Below are 27,070 nucleotides of genomic sequence, written 5' to 3' on the forward strand. Positions count from 1 at the left end.
CCGCATCCTTAATATGTCCCAGGGTCAATAAAATAGTTTTCTTATCCATCGTATCCATATCAGCAGATAAGGTATCGGTCCACGCTAGTACAGCGCTACAAACCCAAGCCGACGCTATTGCTGGTCTGAGTAATGTACCGGTATGTGTGTAAATTGACTTCAAGGTAGTTTCCTGCTTGCGGTCAGCAGGATCTCTGAGGGCCGCTGTATCCTGAGACGGCGGCGCCACCTTTTTGGAAAGGCGCGTCAACGCCTTGTCCACCCTTGGGAAGGATTCTCACCATATCCTGTCCTTGATAGGGAAAGGATACGCCATAATAATCCTTTTGGGAATCTGCAGTTTCTTGTCTGGAGTTTCCCAAGCACTTTCAAATAACTCATTTAATTCAAAAGAAGGTGAAAAAGTAACCTCAGGCTTCTTTTCTTTAAACATGTAGATTTTAGGATTAGGCACCGCGGGGTCATCTATAATATGCAGCACATCCTTTTATAGCAATAATCATATAATGAATACTCTTTGCCAATTGTGGCTGCAACCTTGCATCATCATAATCGACACTAGAGTCAGACTCTGTGTCGGTATCTGTGTCAACTAACTGAGAAAGCGGCCGCTTTTTAAACCCAGAAGGTCCCTGTGACATAGAGAAAGGCAGGGTATGACCCTCTGTGTTGTCCCTGGACTCTGCTTTGTCCAAACGTTTGTGCAATAAATTCACATTTGCATTTAAAATATTCCACATATCCATCCAGTCATGTGTCGGCTTTGCCGACGGCGACACCACACTCATGCGCTCCACCTCCTGCCTAGGAGAGCCTTCCGCTTCAGACATGCCGACACGCACGTACTGACACACCACACACTCAGGGAAAGCTTTATCTGGAGACAGTTCCCCCACCAGGTCCTTTGGAGAGACAGAGAGAGAGTATGCCAGCACACACCCAGCGCCAATAATCTTGGGAAAAAGAAAAAATATTACCCAGATACAGCGCTATTCACTGCGCCCAATTATGTGCCCCCCCCCCCCTTCTTTAAAACCCTCTGTCACTGGTGAACAGCAGGGGAGAGTCCGGGGAGCCAGCTTCTCAGCGTGTGCTTGAGGAGAAAATAGCGCAGGTGAGTGCTGAGGGAGAAGCCCCGCCCCCTCAGTGGCGGGCTTCGGTCCCGCTCTTTCTTTACACTGGCGGGGGCTCTGAAATGATATCAAACTGAGTAATTAATATTCCTAAAAGCCAGTGCTGAGGTCTACATTGCAGCCCAGGGCGCCCCCCCCCCCCGCGCCTTGCACCCCACAGTGTGCGCTGTGTGTGTGTGTTGTGGGAGCAATGGCGCGCAGCGTTACCGCTGCGCGTTACCTCTCCGAAGCTCTGAAGTTTTCTGCTGCCTGTGAAGTCTTCTGCCTTCCTATACTCACCCGGCTTATATCTTCCGGCTCTGCGAGGAGGACGGCGGCGCGGCTCCGGGACGAACCGCTAGGGAAGACCTGCGTTCTGACTCCCTCTGGAGCTAATGGTGTCCAGTAGCCTAAGAAGCAGAGCCTAGCATTTAAGTAGGTCTGCTTCTCTCTCCTCAGTCCCACGATGCAGGCAGCCTGTTGCCAGCAGGTCTCCCTGAAAATAAAAAACCTAACAAAATACTTTCTTTTCAGGAAGCTCAGGAGAGCTCCCTGTAGTGCACCCAGTCTCCTCTGGGCACAGTATTTAACTGAGGTCTGGAGGAGGGGCATAGAGGGAGGAGCCAGTGCACACCCATACCTAAAGTTCTTTTTAGTGCCCATGTCTCCTGTGGAGCCCGTCTATTCCCCATGGTCCTTACGGAGTCCCCAGCATCCTCTAGGACGTAAGAGAAAATAAGTTAAAACTATGAGCTTAAATGCTGAATAAGTACTGTATGTACTGTATGCGGTAGTGATAATATGTACTGTATGCTGTAGTGGTAATCTGTACTGTATGCTGTAGTGGTAATATGTACTGTATGCTGTAGTGGTAATATGTACTGTATGCAGTAGTGGTAATATGTACTGTATGCTGTAGTGGTAATCTGTACTGTATGCGGTAGTGGTAATATGTACTGTATGCGGTAGTGGTAATATGTACTGTATGCGGTAGTGCTAATATGTGCTGTATGCGGTAGTGGTAATATGTACTGTATGCTGTAATTGTAATATGTACTGTATGCTGTAGTGGTAATATGTACTGTATGCTGTAATGGTAATATGTACTGTATGCTGTAGTGGTAATATGTACTGTATTCGGTAGTGGTAATATGTACTGTATGCAGTAGTGGTAATATGTACTGTATGCTGTAGTGGTAATATGTACTGTATGCTGTAGTGGTAATATGTACTGTATGCTGTAATGGTAATATGTACTGTATGCGGTAGTGGTAATATGTACTGTATGCTGTAGTGGTAATATGTACTGTATGCGGTAGTGGTAATATGTGCTGTATGCGGTAGTGGTAATATGTATTGAATGCTGTAATTGTAATATGTACTGTATGCTGTAGTGGTAATATGTACTGTATGCTGTAGTGGTAATATGTACTGTATGCGGTAGTGGTAATATGTACTGTATGCAGTAGTGGTAATATGTACTGTATGCAGTAGTGGTAATATGTGCTGTATGCTGTAATGGTAATATGTACTGTATGCTGTAGTGGTAATATGTACTGTATGCGGTAGTGGTAATATGTACTGTATGCGGTAGTGGTAATATGTACTGTATGCAGTAGTGGTAATATGTACTGTATGCTGTAGTGGTAATATGTACTGTATGCTGTAATGGTAATATGTACTGTATGCTGTAATGGTAATATGTACTGTATGCAGTAGTGGTAATATGTACTGTATGCTGTAGTGGTAATATGTACTGTATGCAGTAGTGGTAATATGTACTGTATGCTGTAGTGGTAATCTGTACTGTATGCTGTAGTGGTAATATGTACTGTATGCGGTAGTGGTAATATGTACTGTATGCTGTAGTGGTAATCTGTACTGTATGCTGTAGTGGTAATCTGTACTGTATGCGGAAGTGGTAATATGTACTGTATGCTGTAGTGGTAATATGTACTGTATGCGGTAGTGGTAATATGTGCTGTATGCGGTAGTGGTAATATGTACTGTATGCTGTAATTGTAATATGTACTGTATGCTGTAGTGGTAATATGTACTGTATGCTGTAATGGTAATATGTACTGTATGCTGTGGTGGTAATATGTACTGTATGCAGTAGTGGTAATATGTACTGTATGCTGTAGTGGTAATATGTACTGTATGCTGTAGTGGTAATATGTACTGTATGCTGTAGTGGTAATCTGTACTGTATGCTGTAGTGGTAATCTGTACTGTATGCGGTAGTGGTAATATGTACTGTATGCAGTAGTGGTAATATGTACTGTATGCTGTAGTGGTAATATGTACTGTATGCTGTAGTGGTAATATGTACTGTATGCTGTAATGGTAATATGTACTGTATGCGGTAGTGGTAATATGTACTGTATGCTGTAGTGGTAATATGTACTGTATGCTGTAATGGTAATATGTACTGTATGCTGTAGTGGTAATATGTACTGTATTCGGTAGTGGTAATATGTACTGTATGCAGTAGTGGTAATATGTACTGTATGCTGTAGTGGTAATATGTACTGTATGCTGTAGTGGTAATATGTACTGTATGCGGTAGTGGTAATATGTACTGTATGCTGTAGTGGTAATATGTGCTGTATGCGGTAGTGGTAATATGTGCTGTATGCGGTAGTGGTAATATGTATTGAATGCTGTAATTGTAATATGTACTGTATGCTGTAGTGGTAATATGTACTGTATGCTGTAGTGGTAATATGTACTGTATGCGGTAGTGGTAATATGTACTGTATGCAGTAGTGGTAATATGTACTGTATGCAGTAGTGGTAATATGTGCTGTATGCTGTAATGGTAATATGTACTGTATGCTGTAGTGGTAATATGTACTGTATGCGGTAGTGGTAATATGTACTGTATGCGGTAGTGGTAATATGTACTGTATGCAGTAGTGGTAATATGTACGGGTTCACTACGGCTGGCCGGCGGTCGGGCTCCCGGCGACCAGCATCCCGGCGCCGGGAGCCCGACCGCCGGCTTACCGACAGCTTGGCGAGCGCAAATGAGCCCCTTGCGGGCTCGCTGCGCTCGCCACGCTACGGGCACGGTGGCGCGCTACGCGCGCCACACTATTTTATTCTCCCTCTATGGGGGTCGTGGACCCCCACGAGGGAAAATAATTGTCGGTATTCCGGCTGTCGGGCTCCCGGCGCCGGTATACTGAGCGCCGGGAGCCCGACCGCCGGCAAACAGAAGACCACCCATATGTACTGTATGCTGTAGTGGTAATATGTACTGTATGCTGTAATGGTAATATGTACTGTATGCTGTAATGGTAATATGTACTGTATGCAGTAGTGGTAATATGTACTGTATGCTGTAGTGGTAATATGTACTGTATGCAGTAGTGGTAATATGTACTGTATGCTGTAGTGGTAATCTGTACTGTATGCTGTAGTGGTAATATGTACTGTATGCGGTAGTGGTAATATGTACTGTATGCTGTAGTGGTAATCTGTACTGTATGCTGTAGTGGTAATCTGTACTGTATGCGGTAGTGGTAATATGTACTGTATGCTGTAGTGGTAATATGTACTGTATGCGGTAGTGGTAATATGTGCTGTATGCGGTAGTGGTAATATGTACTGTATGCTGTAATTGTAATATGTACTGTATGCTGTAGTGGTAATATGTACTGTATGCTGTAATGGTAATATGTACTGTATGCTGTGGTGGTAATATGTACTGTATGCAGTAGTGGTAATATGTACTGTATGCAGTAGTGGTAATATGTACTGTATGCTGTAGTGGTAATATGTACTGTATGCTGTAGTGGTAATATGTACTGTATGCTGTAGTGGTAATATGTTCTGTATGCTGTAGTGGTAATCTGTACTGTATGCTGTAGTGGTAATATGTACTGTATGCTGTAGTGGTAATCTGTACTGTATGCTGTAGTGGTAATCTGTACTGTATGCGGTAGTGGTAATATGTACTGTATGCTGTAGTGGTAATATGTACTGTATGCGGTAGTGGTAATATGTGCTGTATGCGGTAGTGGTAATATGTATTGAATGCTGTAATTGTAATATGTACTGTATGCTGTAGTGGTAATATGTACTGTATGCTGTAATGGTAATATGTACTGTATGCTGTAGTGGTAATATGTACTGTATGCGGTAGTGGTAATATGTACTGTATGCAGTAGTGGTAATATGTACTGTATGCTGTAATGGTAATATGTACTGTATGCTGTAATAGTAATATGTACTGTATGCTGTAGTGGTAATATGTACTGTATGCTGTAGTGGTAATATGTACTGTATGCTGTAATGGTAATATGTACTGTATGCAGTAGTGGTAATATGTACTGTATACTGTAATGGTAATATGTACTGTATGCTGTAATGGTAATATGTACTGTATGCTGTAGTGGTAATATGTACTGTATGCTGTAATGGTAATATGTACTGTATGCTGTAATGGTAATATGTACTGTATGCTGTAATATTATTAATATGTACTGTACTGTATACTAGTGATGTGCACCGGACATTTTTCGGGTTTTGTGTTTTGGTTTTGGATTCGGTTCCGCGGCCGTGTTTTGGATTCGGACGCGTTTTGGCAAAACCTCCCTGAAAATTTTTTGTTGGATTCGGGTGTTTTTTTACAAAAACCCCTCAAAAACAGCTTAAATCATAGAATTTGGGGGTCATTTTGATCCCATAGTATTATTAACCTCAGTAACCATAATTTCCACTCATTTCCAGTCTATTCTGAACACCTCACACCTCACAATGGGGGTAATTCCAAGTTGATCACAGCAGGAAATTTTTTAGCAGTTGGGCAAAACCATGTGCACTGCAGGGGGGCAGATATAACATTTGCAGAGACAGTTAGATTTGGGTGTGGTGAGTTCAATCTGCAATCTAAATTGCAGTGTAAAAATAAAGCAGACAGTATTTACCCTGCACAGAAACAATATAACCCACCCAAATCTAACTGTCTCTGCAAATGTTATATCTGCCCCCCCTGCAGTGCACATGGTTTTGCCCAACTGCTAAAAAAAAATTCTTCTGCGATCAACTTGGAATTACCCCCCATATTATTATTAGTCCTAAAATTTGCACGGAGGTCGCTGGATGACTAAGCTAAGCGACCCAAGTGGCCGACACAAACACCTGGCCCATCTAGGAGTGGCACTGCATTGTCAGACAGGATGGCACTTCAAAAAAATAGTCCCCAAACAGCACATGATGCAAAGAAAAAAAGAGGCGCAATGAGGTAGCTGTGTGACTAAGCTAAGCGACCCAAGTGGCCGACACAAACACCTGGCCCATCTAGGAGTGGCACTGCAGTGTCAGACAGGATGGCACTTCAAAAAAATAGTCCCCAAACAGCACATGATGCAAAGAAAAAAAGAGGTGCACCAAGGTCACTGGATGGCTAAGCTAAGCGACCCAAGTGGTCGACACAAACACCTGGCCCATCTGGGAGTGGCACTGCAGTGTCAGACAGAATGGCAGATTAATAGTCCCCAAACAGCACATGATGCAAAGAAAAAAAGAGGCACAATGAGGTAGCTGTGTGACAAAGCTAAGCGACCCAAGTGGCCGACACAAACACCTGGGCCATCTAGGAGTGGCACTGCAGTGTCAGACAGGATGGCACTTCAAAAAATAGTCCCCAAACAGCACATGATGCAAAGAAAAAAAGAGGTGCACCAAGGTCGCTGGATGGCTAAGCTAAGCGCCCCAAGTGGCCGACACAAACACCTGGCCCATCTAGGAGTGGCACTGCAGTGTCAGACAGGACGGCAGATTTAAAAAAATAGTCCCCAAACAGCACATGATGCAAAGAAAAAAAGAGGTGCACCAAGGTCGCTGTGTGACTAAGCTAAGCGACCCAAGTGGCCGACACAAACACCTGGCCCATCTAAGAGTGGCACTGCAGTGTCAGACAGGATGGCAGATTTAAAAAATAGTCCCCAAACAGCACATGATGCAAAGAAAAAAAAGAGGTGCAATGAGGTAGCTGTGTGAATAAGCTAAGCGACCCAAGTGGCCGACACAAACACCTGGCCCATCTAGGAGTGGCACTGCAGTTTTCTAGCAAGAGGATGAGTTTTTCCATCCTCATGTAAATCTGAACAACTAGCCATGAACATAGGCCAGGGCCTCAGCCGTTCCTTGCCACTCCGTGTCGTAAATGGCATATTGGCAAGTTTACGCTTCTCATCAGACGCTTTTAATTTTGATTTTTGGGTACCGTATATACTCGAGTATAAGTCGACCCGAATATAAGCCGAGGCACCTAATTTTCCCCCAAAAAACTGGGAAAACTTATTGACTCGAGTATAAGCCTAGGGTGGTAAATGCAGCTATAGCTGGACACGGCCCTCATACTGCCAGATATGCCCCCCAGTGCCAGATATACCCCCACAGTGCTAGAGATATGCCCCCATGGTGCCAGATATTTGCCCTCATAGTGCCAGATATGCTCCCACAGTGCCAGATATGCCCTCATAGTGCCAGATATGCCCCCACAGTGCTACATATGCCCCCAGTGCCAGATATGCCCTCATAGTGCCAGATATGCCCCCACAGTGCTAGATATGCCCCCATGGTGCCAGATATTTGCCCTCATAGTGCCAGATATGCCCCCACAGTGCTACATATGCCCCCACAGTGCCAGATATGCCCTCATAGTGCCAGATATGCCCCCACAGTGCTAGATATGCCCCCATGGTGCCAGATATTTGCCCTCATAGTGCCAGATATGCCTCCACAGTGCATCATATGCCCCCACAGTGCCAGATACCATATGCCCTCACAGTGCCAGATATGCCCAGCCCCCAACTACCCCCCCCCCCCCACGACACACCCGCGCTCCCCCCGACACACCCGCGCTCCCCACCCCGCAGCCTGTCTCTACTAACCTTCAATGACGGGGCACGAGTGCAGGCAGCAGCAGGCGGTGCGGGCAGCGGTGGCCGGCCTTGGGACAGAGCGCAGCGGCTGAGGAGGCGGGCGGCGCGGCAGTACTTCGGTGAGCATGGAGAGGGAGAGGGATGGCTGCAGCAGCGTCACTGGTCGATGCACCAATTACAGTGCGCTGCTGCGGCTCCCGAGTCCCCCTCTCTCCTCCTCCTCCTTCTCTCACGGCTGCTTCCTGTGCTCTGTTCCTGCACAGGGCTCCGGGCGCATCACTCGAGTATAAGCCGAGGGGTGCTTTTTCAGCACAAAAAATGTGCTGAAAAACTCGGCTTATACTCGAGTATATACGGTAATTTTACTGAACTTTTGTATATTTGACGACACAGAGGTAGAGCAGTGGACTACTGTACCGTACTGCTATATATATACTGGTGGTCAGCAAAATTCTGCACTGTCCTCCTACTATATACTGCGCACAACTAAAATGCACCACAGGTATGGATGCATAGTATACTCGACGACACAGAGGTAGAGCAGTGGACTACTGTACCGTACTGCTGTATATATACTGGTGGTCAGCAAAATTATGCACTGTCCTACTACTATATATATACTGCGCACAAAAACTTAAATGCACCACAGGTATGGATGGATAGTATACTTGACGACACAGAGGTAGGTAGGGCAGTGGACTACTGTACCATACTGCTATATATTATATACTGGTGGTCAGCAAAATTATGCACTGTCCTACTACTGTATATATATATATATATACTGCGCACAAAAACTTAAATGCACCACAGGTATGGATGGATAGTATACTTGACGACATAGAGGTAGGTAGAGCAGTGGCCTACTGTACCGTACTGCTATATATTATATACTGGTGGTCAGCAAAATGATGCAATGTCCTACTACTATATATATATACTGCGCACAAAAACTTAAATGCACCACAGGTATGGATGGATAGTATACTTGATGACACAGAGGTAGGTAGAGCAGTGGCCTACTGTACCGTACTGCTATATATTATATACTGGTGGTCAGCAAAATTATGCACTGTCCTACTACTATATATATACTGCGCACAAAAGTTAAATGCACCACAGGTATGGATAGATAGTATACTTGACGACACAGAGGAAGGTAGAGCAGTGGACTACTGTACCGTACTGCTATATATTATATACTGGTGGTCAGCAAAATTATGCACTGTCCTACTACTGTATATATATACTGCGCACAAAAACTTAAATGCACCACAGTTATGGTCTCCCTTATCCAAAATGCTTGGGACCAGGAGTATTTTGGATATGGGATTTTTCCGTATTTTGGAATAATTGCATACCATAATGAGATATCATGGTGATGGGACCTAAATCTAAGCACAGAATGTATTTATGTTACATATACACCTTATACACACAGCCTGAAGGTAATTTTAGCCAATATTTTTTATAACTTTGTGCATTAAACAAAGTGTGTCTACATTCACACAATTCATTTATGTTTCATATACACCTTATACACACAGCCTGAAGGTCATTTAATACAATATTTTTAATAACTTTGTGTACTAAACAAAGTTTGTGTACATTGAGCCATCAAAAAAACAAAGGTTTCACTATCTCACTCAAAAAAGTCCGTATTTCGGAATATTCCGTATTTCGGAATATTTGGATATGGGATACTCAACCTGTATATACTACAATGCAGCACAGATATGGAGCGTTTTTCAGGCAGAGAACATATAATACTAGTGGTCACTGGTCAGCAAAACTCTGCACTGTCCTCCTACTATATAATACTGGTGGTCCCCAGTCCCCACAATAAAGCAGTATGAGCACAGATATATGCAGCACACTGAGTACAGATATGGAGCGTTTTTCAGGCAGACAACGTATACTGGTGGTCACTGGTCAGCAAAACTCTGCACTGTACTCCTCCTATATAATACTGCTGGTCCCCACAATAAAGCACACTGAGCACAGATATTTGCAGCACACTGAGCACAGATATGGAGCGTTTTTCAGGCAGAGAACGTATAATACTGGTGGTCACTGGTCAGCAAAACTCTGCACTGTCCTCCTACTATATAATACTGGTGGTCCCCAGTCCCCACAATAAAGCACACTGAGCACAGATATTTGCAGCACACTGAGCACAGATATGGAGCGTTTTTCAGGCAGAGAACGTACAGTAGATATTTGCAGCACACTGAGCACAGATATTTGCAGCACACTGAGCACAGATATTTGCAGCACACTGAGCACAGATATTTGCAGCACACTGAACACAGAAACCGAGAGAACGCCAGCCACGTCCTCTCACTGTCATCTCCAATGCACGAGTGAAAAATGGCGGCGACGCGCGGCTCCTTATATAGAATACAAAATTCGCGAGAATCCGACAGCGGGATGATGACGTTTGGGCGCGCTCGGGTTATCCGAGCAAGGCGGGAAGATTCGAGTCCGCCTCGGAACCGTGTAAAATGGGTGAAGTTCGGGGGGGTTCGGATTCCGAGGAACCGAACCCGCTCATCACTACTGTATACGGTAGTGGTAATATGTACTGTATGCAGTAGTGGTAATATGTACTTTATGCTGTAATGGTAATATGTACTGTATGCTGTAGTGGTAATATGTACTGTATGCGGTAGTGATAATATGTACTGTATGCGGTAGTGGTATTATGTATTAAATGCTGTAATGGTAATCTGTACTGTATGCGGTAGTGGTAATATGTATTAAATGCTGTAATGGTAATATGTACTGTATGTTGTAGTGTTAATATGTACTGTATGCGTTAGTGGTAATATGTATTGTATGCAGTAGTGGTAATATGTACTGTAAGAGGTAGTGATAATGTGTACTGTATGCGGTAGTGGTAATATGGACTGTATGCGGTAGTGGTAATATGGACTGTATGCGGTAGTGGCAATATGTGCTGTATGCGGTAGTGGTAGTACGTACTGTATACTGTAGTGGTAATATGTACTGTATGCGATAGTGGTCATATGTATTGTATGCAGTAATGGTAATATGTACTGTATGCAGTAGTGGTAATACAGTACAGTATGCGGTAGTGGTAATATGTACTGTACGCGGTAGTGGTAATATGTACTGTATGCTGTAGTGGTAATATGGACTGTATGCGGTAGTGGTAATATGGACTGTATGCGGTAGTGGTAATATGGACTGTATGCTGTAATAGTAATATGTACTGTATGCAGTAGTGGTAATATGTACTGTATGCTGTAGTGGTAATATGTACTGTATGCGGTAGTGGTAATATGTACTGTATGCTCTAGTGGTAATATGGACTGTATGCGGTAGTGGTAATATGTGCTGTATGCGGTAGTGGTAGTATGTACTGTATACTGTAGTGGTAATATGTACTGTATGCGATAGTGGTAATATGTATTGTATGCAGTAATGGTAATATGTAATCTATGCGGTAGTGGTAATATGTACGGTATGCTGTAGTGGTAATATGTACTGTATGCGGTAGTGGTAATATGTACGGTATGCTGTAGTGGTAATATGTACTGTATGTTGTAATGGTAGTATGTATTGTATGCTGTAGTGGTAATATGTAATTTATGCGGTAGTGGTAATATGTACGGTATGCTGTAGTGGTAATATGTATTGTATGCAGTAATGGTAATATGTAATTTATGCTGTAGTGGTAATATGTACGGTATGCTGTAGTGGTAATATGTACTATATGCTGTAGTGGTAATATGTACTGTATGCTGTAGTGGTAATATGGACTGTATACAGTAGTGGTAATATGTACGGTATGCTGTAGTGGTAATATGTACTATATGCTGTAGTGGTAATATGTACGGTATGCTGTAGTGGTAATATGTATTGTATGCAGTAATGGTAATATGTAATTTATGCTGTAGTGGTAATATGTACTGTATGCTGTAGTGGTAATATGTACGGTATGCTGTAGTGGTAATATGTACTATATGCTGTAGTGGTAATATGTACTATATGCTGTAGTGGTAATATGGACTGTGTGCAATAGTGGTAATACCTATGTATTGTATGTGGTAGTGTTAATATGTACTATATGCTGTAGTAGTAATATGTATTGAATGCAGTAGTGGTAATATGTACTATATGCTGTAGTAGTAATATGTATTGAATGCAGTAGTGGTAATATTGACACTATCTAATTTCCATACTTTCAATATTTATTTATTTATTTATCTTTCAGCAAGGAAGCCAATCACGCACTGTTAAACATTACTGGTACACCTCTTGGCCTGATCACAAGACTCCAGACAGTGCTCAGCCACTACTTCAGCTTATGTTGGATGTAGGAGATGACAAAGAAATGTTTGCTGGAAGAGGTCCTGTGGTAGTGCATTGCAGGTAATGTTCAACATCAGTCGGATTCATATTTTCCCTATATGGCTTAGCTCATCCAAAGGTCACTGTTCTGCTCTGGTTTAATATTACAGCTAGTTACCAGCCCGTCAAAATTACGGAATAACTTAACAGTAATGTCAGCACTGATGGCTGTGGGTGCCCAAATGGAGCAAAACTTGAATTGCTCCATCGGGCGCCAACTAGTAGCCACCAGTGCGCAAAACACTTGAATTCTCCCCATAGAGGTTAGGAGCAGCATTAGACTTTTATTATATAGGATGTAACTATCTATGCTGACATTTTTTTTAATAAAAATTATTTATATTTCAATTAAAATAACTCTTCCAGTTGAAGTTAACCATGTTGAAAAATGATCACATCCCAGCATGCCCTGCCTCAGTTTTAGCATCCTTAATAGCAAAAGTGTGGAAGGCCATGCTGGGTTGTGTAGTTTCACAGCAGCTGGAGGGCTGCAGGTTGAATACCCATGCACTAGATCAGAGGTGGCCAAAAGGTAGATCGTGATCTACCGGTAGCTTGCGGAGCATCCGCCAGTAGATTGCGACAGACTTAACAGAAAATAACTGTAAGGAGCCTGCCACCACTGCATCTCTTCACAGTTCCCAGGGATGCAGACGTGCGATGTGAGGAGCCTGGGCGCTTGTTGGATCCAGTTTGATCCAGCTGGCGGTGGCGACGACAGGAAAAGCAGCCAGTGGGAGGCCATGCAGCGTGAAAGCGGGAGTGTGACTGCAGGGGGAGGGAGGACTGAAGCTAGGCAGCGTGACAACTTGTCAGGTAAGTTTCTTCAATAGGGGAGGGACGATCTGCAAAGGGGTGATCTGCACAGAGCGTGGTATCGTCACGTGGTAAAAGGTTTTCTTTTACACAAAGGGGATCTGCAAGGGTGCACAGAGGGGATTATTGTACAGGGGGCTATTATGCAGGGGACTGGAAGGGGGTATCTGCAAATTGGGGGATTTGCACGGAGGAGGGTATTGTACAGGGGGCTATTATGCAGGGGTGTGGAAGCGGGGTATCTGCACAAGGGGGGGATCTGCAAAGGGGAGTATTTGCACAGAGAGTGGTTATTTGATGTCATTCTTAATACTAATTTTAAATGTGCGCATTAATATTGGTGCTGTTATTTGATAGCATCATTATTGATGCTATTATTAAATGTGAGCATTATTATTGGTGTTATTTGAGGCCGGTAGATCACCGGTAAGTAAGTGAACATAAAGTAGATCCCAGGGGGTAAATTTACTAAGGTGGGAGATTTTTAGAACTGGTGATGATGCCCATGGCAACCAATCAGATTCTACTTACCAATTATCTAGCTGCTTCTAGCAGATAATAGATATAATCTGATTGGTTGCTATGGGCAACATCACCAGTTCTAAAAATCTCCCACCTTAGTAAATTTACCCCCAGGTCTCAAAAGTCCGGCCACCCCTGCACTAGATGATAGAGCTATCAACCTGCAATACCTGTAATTATGAGAAGAGTGCACCTTAACATTAATCTCCAAGTCAAATTGTTACATAGTGCAGTATCCAGCCGGACACCATAAGTAATACGTGACTGTTTAGAATGGACTCCAACACCTATATTTGTTAAACCTAATTTAATAATGTATATGCATATTCCAACACTTGAAATTCACTGCAGTACATTTTTCTGCCACTAGACAGCACTTTGAGAGCATTGTACTATGCACGTCAGATGAATCAGTAGTATTGCATAATGATCTTTGATAATGTAATTATTATGTTCACATCCTGGCTTAAACTAATTAATTGGCAGCATCTGTTGTCCGAGAGAAGGTAACTGTCAGTCACTTGCAGAATAAACACACTGCTTTATAGTGGAAACTTAAAAGTGACTGACAATTATCTCCACTTAGACCACAGATGCTGCTTTATGTAAAGATAGCAAATACATAAATAAATAAATACACAAACAAGCAGTGTACTATGCCACAAGTCCTAACCCAGTTCTAGCAGTGGTCAGCCAGAGCTGATCTCCACTATAGCAGGGATCCTACAAGCATGTGGTCCCCCTGGTATAGTAAATACCCAAGCCGATCTATACATAGCTGGTACTTTTATGGGGAGATTGCTCATAAAATAAAACACTCTCCTCCCAGAGGCTAATAGCCGAGCTCTGAAACCATGGCGGTTCTTTTTGACACTGTAGTAATTAACAAGATTAGGACCCCTAGAATATCATCTTTTTCAATCCAATTGTTTCAACAGCCACAAGACTTCTGCTCGCTATAGTAAAAGAGTATAAATAAATACACATATGGTAAAAAGCTTATTTATTACTGCTTAATCAAGTGACACATGCAGGGGGGGGGGGGTTTCGGAGTACCCAAACCCCCCCCCCCCCCCTTCTTTTTGTCACGTCATTACCATATCAGTGATGTACATAGTGCTATTTCAGCAAAAACTGCAACAAACTCTGAATAACCCCCATTGTACTTACATGTATGTAGTTTCTATACAATATTTGTGAAATTAAACAATGGTAATGTGTGAAAAGACCATCCAGCCAGTGCATTGCATTGTGTGTTTCCGTATTGTCTTGTTTAATTAAAAAAAAAATTTTTGTTAAGGAAAGTTGATGTACAGTATGCACTAGCAGGGTGCCATTTTGTCTGGTACAAGCTCGGCATACTTTTTGATAGTTGTAGACTTGTAGGGGTATATTTACTAAGGTGTGAGTTTCATTGCAGTGGAGATGTTGCCCAGAGCAACCAATCAGATTGTCAGGATCCCGGCTGTCACAATGCCGATGCTGGGATCCCGACGGGGGCACCGTACCGCTGCCGGTATACTGGCGAGGTAGGTGATTCCCCCTCTATGGGTGTTAACGACGTGGCGAGTGCAGTGAGCCTTCAAGGGGCTTTGTTGCACTTGCCTCCACTGCTACTATTCTACCGCTCGGGATGCTGATGTCGGTATACTGACATTCAGCATCCCATGTAGTGGTGATACATACCACTCCCCTTAGTTTTAGCCTTTGTGTGATCTTAAAAGTACTACTAAGGGGTATATTCAATAAGAGTCGGGTCCATTCCGACATGCAGTTTTTGGAATGGACCCGACAACCCCTATTCAATGGACGACCAAATCCGACAGTCGGATTCGGCCGTACCCGGGGTCCTGTCCTGCTGCTGCTGTCAGCGGCTGCCGGGTGCGCTGACCGCAGCGGTGGGGGGAGCTGGGCTGCTGCGGGCAGCGGGGGGAGCTGGCTGGCTGCGGGGGGAGCTGGTCGGCTGCGTGCGGCAGTGGGAGCTTCCAACAGCGGCCGGCGGAGGGTGATGTCTGTGGTGGCGGGGGGTGGCGCTGCAGGGAGAGAGGTGCCAGGCCGTCAAGGTACCTCTCATTCCCGATCCCCATAGCCCGCCGCACCGCTCCCCATCTCCTCACCTCAATCCGACCTGTTTTCAAGTCGGATTGAGTTTGTCGGAAACGGGGTTAAAACCTGTCTGGTTTGGCTCCGCTTCCGACAATGCACGCTGATCGGCGTGCATACCGACAAGTCGGGTTTCCCAACTTGGCGGATTAAACGGGGCCCTAATGAATAGGTCGGAACCCCTTCCGACCTAAAACTATCGTAAGCTGCCGTCTTTCCGACAAGACGGCAGCTTCCGACAGTTATTGAATATACCCCTATGTGTTGGAAAAGGAAAGATATAACCAACATAAAACATACGTAGGATATAAAAAATTTCTTTAAATATTAACATCAGCATTCACTGCATAAACATTAACTGTAAGTGTTACAGTACAGTAGATGCTAGGTTATCACAATTAGCTGGGGACCCCATCTATAAAACAGTAGAAGTGGCTGGAGAAGAATGTAATGTTGAGTGTTTTACTAATGGGCCCTACACACTAGAAAATAACACTGAACTATATGAATGCTCTCGTTCATTAATGAACGAGAACTCGTTCATATTGTTCAGTGCGAAAGCACCAACGATGAACGATGTGCGGCCCCGCGCTCGTTCATTGTTGGTGCTCCGCTGCTTATGCATGCAGGCGAGTATGGACAATCTCGTCCATATTAGCATGCACTGTTATGGAGCCGGGTGACGGGGGGAGTGAAGAAACTTCCATATCGGCCGTCGGGCAGCTCGGCGGCGGGTCGACAAGTGTGTAGGGCCCAAAAGAGTAGGATTGTGCTAACAGTAGTATGCAGACTCATATTTTGGCCTGATATCAGAGGACAGATTTATTACAGTATTATTATTATTATTATTATTATTGTTATTACTATAATTGACAGAATAGCTTGCTTTGTCAATGCATTCTGGCAGCATTACAGTATAACATATTGTGAACTACGCTGGTCTATAATATTAACAACTGCTGCTAGAAATATTTGGGTGGGCGCTCCTTCAAAATATTTCCATACAGGCCATAAAAATCTGACTACTCCTATTTGAGGCAAATAGCTTTAAGAATGTCCATTTCTATATTAAATACATTGTTACCTGTTCTTGCCGTGCCATCCAGCACTGATGCTGAAGTGATCTGGAAGAAAGGCAGATGGCTTCCCTATGCCTCCGGGCCCGATAGCAATGGCACTTCATTCTCCCACTATAGTTAGGCCCTTGCTCGAGACCTAGATGTCTTACTGTATATTCCAGTCTTACAACCCACATATTGCAAAAAGTTCTCAGCAATTCCTTATGTATAGGAAGAGGCTTTCTCAGTTTAGTACATTAATAGATGTTTCAGAAACAATACAATAAATATATGCATTAAATGTATAATTATAAGATAGATGGGGTCAGCACTACCACAGCCTAATGAGTATGACATATAAACGGATTGCTACATAGATAACAGCAATTTAAATAAACAACATTCTAAATGTCCATAGAATGAGCAGTGTATTTAATGTTAATGGTACCTTTATTGCAGAAATAAACACACAGGATCTCATTTGCAAACGTGTGCATTAAGGAACATCCCTGTTTTCTTTACTGCATATGGACCAGACAAAAGGCGCACGTGGGCAGTACACCTGAGGGAGTGTCCAGACGTCTGCAGCCTATTAGGGAAGGATAGCAACATCCTGAGATAAAAGTTTTATGAATTGCGTGACTTTGCTGCCGCCATGTCATGGGAACAGTGTTAACCAGGGAAATAAGAAGTCCGTGATAACTCCACTATTTATCTGGTGGTAAATCAGGAGAAGCAGTAATAATCCAGTTTTTATTGTAATAGGCAGGAGAAAAAGGCTATCACCTCTTGTTAAATATGTTGAGTAAAATGCTCTGTGCTGTCTCCTCAGTGTGACAGGGTCTCCATAGTAACAGGTGCGCTGTTGCGCATGCAACCTGTGTGATCTTCTTCTATCATCCAAATAAGGGATGTGCCACTGAGTGTGTCTTACAGAGACTGTGCCTCAACAGTGCCCCTATAACAGTGGTGGTGCTATTATATACCACCGTACCAAGTCCCACTGCCACTACAGCATGTACCTGCAGGTGAGCATTACAAACACTGCATGCCACCTGCATTAACCTGCTCTTGGTTGGCTGTGTGCTGCATTAACCCGGTGTTGTCTCACATCCTGGCTAATAACCAATCCCTGGTTAAGTTATTCATTGTGTAGACTGATGTCCATCACACACCGCTGACACTGTTCAACATAGGTCCTGCCAATAAAAAAGACTCTCAATTGTTCTGCTCTAGCATACATTTATTGGTTTTTAATACATTAGTGTAAATAGGAAGAACCATGCGCCTTCCTCCATAAAGTCCCCCTGGAAGGTGGAGCTCTGGCACTTCCATGGGTATGTGTAGTAAAAAGTCCTTTTGCAGGGAGGACAAGGCTTTGCAGTCCCGTGCTGAAAATGTTTTTTTCTCCCATAAATCTGCACTTTCTATTCCTTGAATCTTATCACATCTATCTTGTTTCTGCCTGTGGATGTAATAAATGCACCGAACCTACAGATTTGCTTATTCTTCAGTTTGTATTAATGATGCTGCCTTTTCTAGAGACATGTATATGACATGTTATTAGATGTTACAGTCTTACATTGTCACTTCGTGCAGTACATATATGAATCTCCACATCCTGACTACACACGTAAGATTTTTTCCTTTGCAAGGAACATTTCCTGTACAGGAGGCTGTTAGGAATGTGATGAGGAAGCATCGGATGCCCACAGAAATGTCTTTTCATGAAGATGAAAGCATGTGCCAGGCTATGTACAGTATAAATGTAATATATTTTACAAATGAGAGAGACATATACGGGATCCGGTCTTTAGGTCGACAGTTAGTAGGTCGACATGGTTTCTAGGTCGACATGACAAAAGGTCAACACAAGTTTTTCACTTGTTTTTTTCATTTTTTTAACTTTGTCATACTTTACGATCCACGTGGACTACAATTGGGAACAGTAACCTACCCGAAGCATGGCGAGGGGACACGGTGCACTAATTGGGCTTCCCCGTCACTGTACGGAGAAATCAACACCCAAAAAAGTAAAAAAAAAAAGTAATGTCGACCTTTTCTCATGTCGACCTAGTACATGTCGACCTAGAGTCCCCGTCGACCTAGAAACCATGTCGACATACTTACTATCGACCAATAGTGGTCAACCTAGACACTGTCGACCTAAGTCTAATCTACCTAACATACCACACCCGACCAATACTTGTGTATAAGCATATGCTGCATATTAATATCTAGACACTCATACTTCATATATGTATAGAAGACTAAGGTAAGCTGCAGAGACAGAATGCATGTTATCTTATTAGCACATCAGTGTGTCCGTGGGCAGTGACCTTCCTCTAATAACCCCATTTACTGTACACCCACCCACAACACATGCTTTTTGTGCATTTATCTAAAGCTCAGGTGATGCTACAAGCTACTCCACCTGTCCTTTATCATGGTGCTACTCACATCGGGGCCATGCAGGGTTGGACATAAGTCATCCGTTAATGCTCCCGGATGATTGTAAGGAAATGTGTATATTCATCAGTATACAGAGATGTATACATCTGTCTGTCACCCCTATACATATGCTTTGTTTGATACTAGTAATCACCTTTATCAGTGCTACTTGCACCAGCCCAATTCATGCTGCAAAAGATATGTCTGAAAATAAGCCATAATTAAGCTTACTACAAACTCCAACAGCCAGCACCAAATATCACCTACATGTAGGTGCGCAGCCTGTGGGGAAAGGTGCTTTCATGTGCCCAGGGTGACAAAGGGGGGTGCTAGCTGGCAGGGAGCTGCAGCAGTGTGATTAATAAAGAAGGGTGTTGATGAACCACCCTTCAGCGGTGCTGTGGACTGTGGCTGTATCTGCCTCCAGCCTCTGCTCCACAACAGCAGATGATCCCACCACCAAGTTTAGGGGGAGATATACTAAGCAGTGATAAAAGTGGAGTAGTGAGCCAGTGGAGAAGTTGCCCATGGCAACCAATCAGCATTGACATACAATTTATAATTTGCATACTTTAAAAGTATACAGAGCACCTTTTCCACTGGCTCACGTCTCCACTTTTATCACTACTTATTACATCTCCCCCTTAGTGTTTATTAGAGGACACCATCCTACATCACCCCTCTCAGCACCCTTCTCTCTTCACAGCACGCCCCACAGTAGAGCACCCCTCTCAGCAACCAACACAGCACCCCTCTCCCCTCTCAGCACCCCTCATTAGAGTGGCTTTACTTGAATAATTAACCGGGGATCTCACTGGTGTATTAATCCCGTACCCTATCACATACAGAATATGCCATAATATGGGAATTATCTTGCCAGAAGTCAAAATCCAAGCTGTACATAGAATTTAATGATGTATGATTATTATCCAAGTCTAATAATTGTATTTAAAAAAAATAATAATTTCACAACAACTACCATCTAGGGTAGTAACATGAATTTGCCTGGTACCATAGCAAGCGTATTTTTTGGGTGGAGAGAGGGTGAGAGAGTGAGGGAGATGGGGGTGGGCATAAGTTTCTATATGTTCTATAGGCTCTGCATGCTGTTTTCCAGTGCCACCTGATATATAAGGATTAGCAAAAGCTGCAGCACTTAACTATAAAAATACAACAACCCTCTGGTATGTTAAGTTGCCCTACTCTTACATACCTCAGCTGGGTATGGAATCCTGGCGGGCGGGATCCCGGCGGTCAGAATACCAACGCCGGGATCCTCGCCGCAAGAATGCCAGCAGTGGGGGGAGTTTCAAGAGTCTATGGGTGTCATGGACACTGATGAACGGGAATAGCCCTGGCGTTGCTGACGTCATTCTCATGGTCGGGAACCCGGCGTCGGTATTCTGATGGTAACTACATCCCCTACAGAATATAGACAGAGCAGCACATACTTACAAAGTGCGGAGGAAGAGTCTGCCCTTTACTGCTGTTCCGTGTGGGATTCACAGACGGGGAAGGGATGGGGGGGATTACATGGTCCCTGTGCAAGCTGATAGGTCCTAGTGTCCTGCAGGTGTGTGGCCCGAGCATGCCTTTAACAGACCATTAGAAAAAGTGGGAATTTTGGGCATCCCGCTTGCGGAATGCGGGAGCACAGACCCCAATTCTGGTATGATCCCAGGAAAACCAGGATATATAGCAACGCTAGCCCTCATCCATCACAGTACAGGCACAGGAAAACTTACTGTGTATGGCATGGTGTGGGACGGAGTCTGACTCTACCTTTATGCGTTATTTATCTATAGATTTCCAGTGAAATCAAACATAGCATGTTTCTGTTAGATAACCTTACTTTCCTGCATGTCTGCTTTTATTAGAAAATGCCTGTTACTAATTACTCTGCTCAGGTACAAATGGGCCCACATTATAACTGCATGGTACTACCAAGTAATACAGTTTCCATGCTACATCTTCCAGACACACTAGTACATTGGTTCCCAGACTTGGTCACCAAGGCACACAAACAGTCCATATTTAAAGGATATCAATGGCTGAACACAGATGGTTAAATCAAATTGACTAGGGTAACAATTAAGTCACCTGTGCACAAGCCTGGTTACCCTTAAAACCTGGACCATTAGGATGTCTTGAGGACTGAGTTTGGGATCCTCTAGACTAATATACCAGCATTACTCAGCAAATAGATGATATATGTTGTGTTCTATCTCTATGGCTTGCATATCTTCATTTATTTTCCTTAATTTTACTCTTGTATACCAAGGAGAATTTATTGTATTGTTTCAGTGCTGGAATTGGAAGAACTGGCTGTTTTATCGCTACATCCATTGGCTGCTGTCAGATGAAGGAAGAAGGAGTTGTAGATGTATTAAGCATTGTATGCCGGCTAAGAATGGACAGGTAAATATTTATAAGTCAAGATCACAATCAGTGTTATACATACTGTAATCTGAACACAGTTGGTGTGAAACCAACACAAAAGTGCTAACTTACTGATATTCCATTATTGTGTAGCAATCAATTATACAATTTTATTTCTGAATACCTGTCAGAATGGCAGAAGCCGGCTTTTAATTAGATTTAAATGCATAAATATGACTAAATTGTTGGAGAAAATGTATGCTGGTATTGGTAGGGTAAAAAACAGTAAATTACTGCCTAAGTATCTTTTCAGTGTTTCATCCCTACAGTCTAAGCTAATTAGTTACTACCCTGGCTATTGTCCTAGCTACTGTACATAGAAGAAAAGAAGCTTTGGACAAATGTTCCTCTCTTTTATAAATAATAATATGCAGATGTTTAACATACCGTAGTGTTCAGTGTATCATAGCTTTATCAATATTTCCTTGGTTTGGCTATTAGACATACTGGCTCACTCTGCTGGAATGGCTGGGAGACTTCTGAATTTTGGGGATTCTCCCTGGCTCTCAGTAGAATTGGCTATTTTCCCAAATCCCAAGTGAAATGGGTGGGCATTGATTTTGTGATTCATTGTGAGGCACACCATCATGGCTAAGTTATCAATTAATAAGTAAATGATCCTTCTGTTATATAGTGATGTGCACCGGACATTTTTCGGGTTTTGTGTTTTGGTTTTGGATTCGGTTCCGCGGCCGTGTTTTGGAATCGGACGCGTTTTGGCAAAACCTCCCTGAAATTTTTTTGTCGGATTCGGGTGTTTTTTTTACGAAAAACCCTCAAAAACAGCTTAAATCATGGAATTTGGGGGTCATTTTGATCCCATAGTATTATTAACCTCAATAACCATAATTTCCACTCATTTCCAGTCTATTCTGAACACCTCACACCTCACAATATTATTTTTAGTCCTAAAATTTGCACCGAGGTCGCTGGATGACTAAGCTAAGCGACCCAAGTGGCCGGCACAAACACCTGGCCCATCTATGAGTGGCACTGCAGTGTCAGACAGGATGGCAGATTTAAAAAATAGTCCCCAAACAGCACATGATGCAAAGAAAAAAAGAGGTGCAATAAGGTAGCTGTGTGACTAAGCTAAGCGACCCAAGTGGCCGACACAAACACCTGGCCCATCTAGGAGTGGCACTGCAGTGTCAGACAGGATGGCAGATTTAAAAAATAGTCCCCAAACAGCACATGATGCAAAGAAAAAAAGAGGTGCACCAAGGTTGCTGTGTGACTAAGCTAAGCGACCCAAGTGGCCGACACAAACACCTGGCCCATCTAGGAGTGGCACTGCAGTGTCAGACAGGATGGCAGATTTAAAAAATAGTCCCCAAACAGCACATGATGCAAAGAAAAAAGAGGTGCAATGAGGTAGCTGTGTGACTAAGCTAAGCGACCCAAGTAGCCGACACAAACACCTGGCCTATCTAGGAGTGGCACTGCAGTGTCAGACAGGATGGCAGATTTAAAAAATAGTCCCCAAACAGCACATGATGCAAAGAAAAAAAAGAGGTGCACCAAGGTAGCTGTGTGACTAAGCTAAGTGACCCAAGTGGCCGACACAAACACCTGGCCCATCTAGGAGTGGCACTGCAGTTTTCTAGCGAGAGGATGAGTGCTTCCATCCTCATGTGAATCTGAACCACTAGCCATGAACATAGGCCAGGGCCTCAGCCGTTCCTTGCCACTCCGTGTCGTAAATGGCATATTGGCAAGTTTACGCTTCTCCTCAGACGCTTTTAATTTTGATTTTTGGGTCATTTTACTGAACTTTTGTAGTATACTTGACGACACAGAGGTAGAGCAGTGGACTACTGTACCATACTGCTATATATTATATACTGGCGGTCAGCAAAATTCTGCACTGTCCTCCTACTATATATACTGCGCACAACTAAAATGCACCACAGGTATGGATGGATAGTATACTTGACGACACAGAGGTAGGTAGAGCAGTGGCCTACTGTAACGTACTGCTATATATTATATACTGGTGGTCAGCAAAATTATGCACTGTCCTCCTACTGCGCACAACAACTAAAATGCACCACAGGTATGGATGGATAGTATACTTGACGACACAGAGGTAGGTAGAGCAGTGGCCTACTGTACCGTACTGCTATATATTATATACTGGTGGTCAGCAAAACTATGCACTGTCCTCCTACTACTGCGCACAACAACTAAAATGCACCACAGGTATGGATGGATAGTATACTTGATGACACAGAGGTAGGTAGAGCAGTGGACTACTGTACCGTACTGATATAATACTGGTGGTCACTGGTCAGCAAAATTCTGCACTGTCCTCCTACTACTGCGCACAACAACTAAAATGCACCACAGGTATGGGTGGATAGTATACTTGACGACACAGAGGTAGGTAGAGCAGTGGCCTACTGTACCGTACTGCTATATATTATATACTGGGGGTCAGCAAAATTATGCACTGTCCTCCTACTACTGCGCACAACAACTAAAATGCACCACAGGTATGGATGGATAGTATACTTGACGACACAGAGGTAGGTAGAGCAGTGGACTACTGTACCGTACTGATATAATACTGGTGGTCACTGGTCAGCAAAATTCTGCACTGTCCTTCTGCTATATACTACAATGCAGCACAGATATGGAGCGTTTTTCAGGCAGAGAACGTATAATACTGGTGGTCACTGGTCAGCAAAACTCTGCACTGTCCTCCTACTATATAATACTGGTGGTCCCCAGTCCTCACAATAAAGCACACTGAGCACAGATATTTGCAAGCACACTGAGCACAGATATTTGCAAGCACACTGAGCACAGATATTTGCAAGCACACTGAGCACAGATATTTGCAGCACACTGAGCACAGATATTTGCAGCACACTGAACGCAACTGAGAGAACGCTGCACACGTCCTCTCCCTATCATCTCCAATGCACGAGTGAAAATGGCGGCGATGCGAGGCTCCTTATATAGAATACGAATCTCGCGAGAATCTGACAGCGGGATGATGACGTTTGGGCGCGCTCGTGTTAACCGAGCAAGGCGGGAAGATTCGAGTCCGCCTCGGAACCGTGTAAAATGGGTGAAGTTCGGGGGGGTTCGGATCCCGAGGAACCGAACCCGCTCATCTCTACTGTTATATGCAGGAAGGAATACCAGAAAATAAACCTTTCCTTTCCAAAACATCAACTGTATGAAACGGAATACATATATGTATTTCCGGCGGACCGGAAGCCAACTGTCAGTATCCTAACAGTGGCATCCCGCCCACCAGAATGCCGCCAGCGGGGCGAGAGGTACAAGTTCCCTTGCAGGCTTGCTGCGCTCACCACAGGATCTATTCCCACTCTATGGGTTTCGTGGACACCCACAAGTGGGAATAGTCCCTGGGATCCAGTATTCTGGATGGCGGCATTGCGGCTGTCAGGATTACGGCGTCGGTATCCTGACCGCGGGGATCCCAACAGCCGGCAAATTGATTGCCTTCCGTATGACACTACTATAGGCAAAAACAAATCACAGTTTTCAGTGAGGCCTGAGCCATATAAAGTGGAAAAATGTGCAAAAGACAATCTCAGTGATTAGATGTACTCCTTTCTGCCTGTTATTAAATGACGGGAAGTTTATAGACAAGTGGTGGCTAGCGGGGTTTCTCCTTTACTTTTGCACCGTACAGCTCCCAGTGCATATAATAGTCCAAGAAGTGTGGCAGAAAAATAACAGCTTGGATTTACCAATCACATTCAGCAAAGTGACTCTGAGATATAGGTGTACCAGTGTGTTATAGCCACGGGAAAAGCTATACCGCTTTTAGAACATAGAATGTTTCAATATAATGTAACTTTTACGTCTGCAAAATTTGACTGAAAGCTACTGCTAAATACTATTCATACTACACTATAATAGGATGCAAGTTTGGAAAACTGGTGAGTTTTTGGCTTGTTTCCGACAAGATTGAAGTCTCCATATGTAACAGAATGTGAGAAGAGGCAAACTCACCAGAAACTTGCCACAACCATTCTCGCTGTGGCACAACACCCCCTCCAGATGTTTCTAATGTTAAAAATACTACTCGCCAGATGTAATATGCAGCGACTTGCAAACTTGCCAAATTAACTCGCCAAACAATATACAGCCCCCCTGCCAGCGAGACTGATGAAATCTGACATTTACAGTAAGTCCAATTAGCTCACATGAGTGACTGATTTAAACACATTCAAAGGCTAAAGAAACCAGCCCACAAGCCATTACACTACAAAAAATACTTTTAGTATGTTTTAATGTTAGGCATTCTATAAAGTAATTAAGTAATTTGGCAATTGTAGTGTATTGCATGTTATATAGCTGTTACATTGTTATGTCAACCACAATTGTTATGTTCCTTTTTAAGAATAAAGTGTGTTCTATATAGTTTGTAGCAAATTAAAGAATAAAAAATGTGAGCATACACATTAATGTTATATAAAATAAAATGTAATTACCAAAAAAAATGTAAGTCACACAGCTAATGTAATTCTATATATTTTTTCTCTTACGTCCCAGAGGATGCTGGGGACTCCAAAAGGACCATGGGGTATAGACGGGATCCGCAGGAGCTTGGGCACACTAAAAAGACTTTGACTGGATGTGAACTGGCTCCTCCCTCTATGCCCCTCCCCCAGACCTCAGTTAGTTAGACTTTGTGCCCAGGAGTGACTGGACACACACTAGGGGAGCTCTACTGAGTTTCTCTAGAAAGACTTTATGTTAGGCTTTTTTATTTTCAGGGAGACCTGCTGGCTACAGGCTCCCTGCATCGAGGGACTGAGGGGAGAGAAGTCAGACCTACTTCTGCTTAGTTAAGGGCTCTGCTTCTTAGGCTACTGGACACCAGTAGCTCTAGAGGGTTTGATCACTTGGTTCGCCTAGCTGCTTGTTCCCGGAGCCGCTCCGTCACCCCCCTCACAGAAGCCAGAAGCCAGAAGCCGGGTGAGTATTAGAAGAACCGAAGACTTCAGATGGCAGAAGACTTCAGTGACGGAGGTACAGCGCAGCAGTAGCGCTCCATGCTCCCACACACATCACCAACGGCACTTACAGGGTGCAGGGCGCTGGGGGGGGGGGGGGCCCTGGGCAGCAGTTACCAAGGTTTTTTGGTACTGGTAGAAGCCATAATTCAAATTTAAGCGGGACTGAAGCGTTCCGGGAAGGGGCGGGGCTTAGCTGCACAGCTCACCAGCGCCATTTTCTTCTCTCCGCAGCCGCTGCAGAGAACGCTGGCCCGGTCCTCCAAGCTCCTCACAAGTAAAGGGGAGCAAAACGG

General features: G+C 43.7%; 1 protein-coding gene across 2 annotated transcripts in view; it reads left to right on the forward strand.

Annotated features, from left to right (window-relative positions):
* The window catches only part of PTPRR (protein tyrosine phosphatase receptor type R), a 415,965-nt gene that overhangs the window by 382,560 nt on the left and 6,335 nt on the right, over positions 1-27,070 (forward strand). For both annotated transcript variants that reach the window (XM_063927466.1, XM_063927467.1), the window contains 2 exons: positions 12,249-12,406; positions 21,640-21,753. In XM_063927466.1, coding sequence (XP_063783536.1) covers positions 12,249-12,406; positions 21,640-21,753 — 272 coding nt within the window. The remainder of the gene's footprint in view (positions 1-12,248; positions 12,407-21,639; positions 21,754-27,070) is intronic.

This window comes from Pseudophryne corroboree, chromosome 6, assembly GCF_028390025.1.
Source record: "Pseudophryne corroboree isolate aPseCor3 chromosome 6, aPseCor3.hap2, whole genome shotgun sequence".
Taxonomy (NCBI): domain Eukaryota; kingdom Metazoa; phylum Chordata; class Amphibia; order Anura; family Myobatrachidae; genus Pseudophryne; species Pseudophryne corroboree.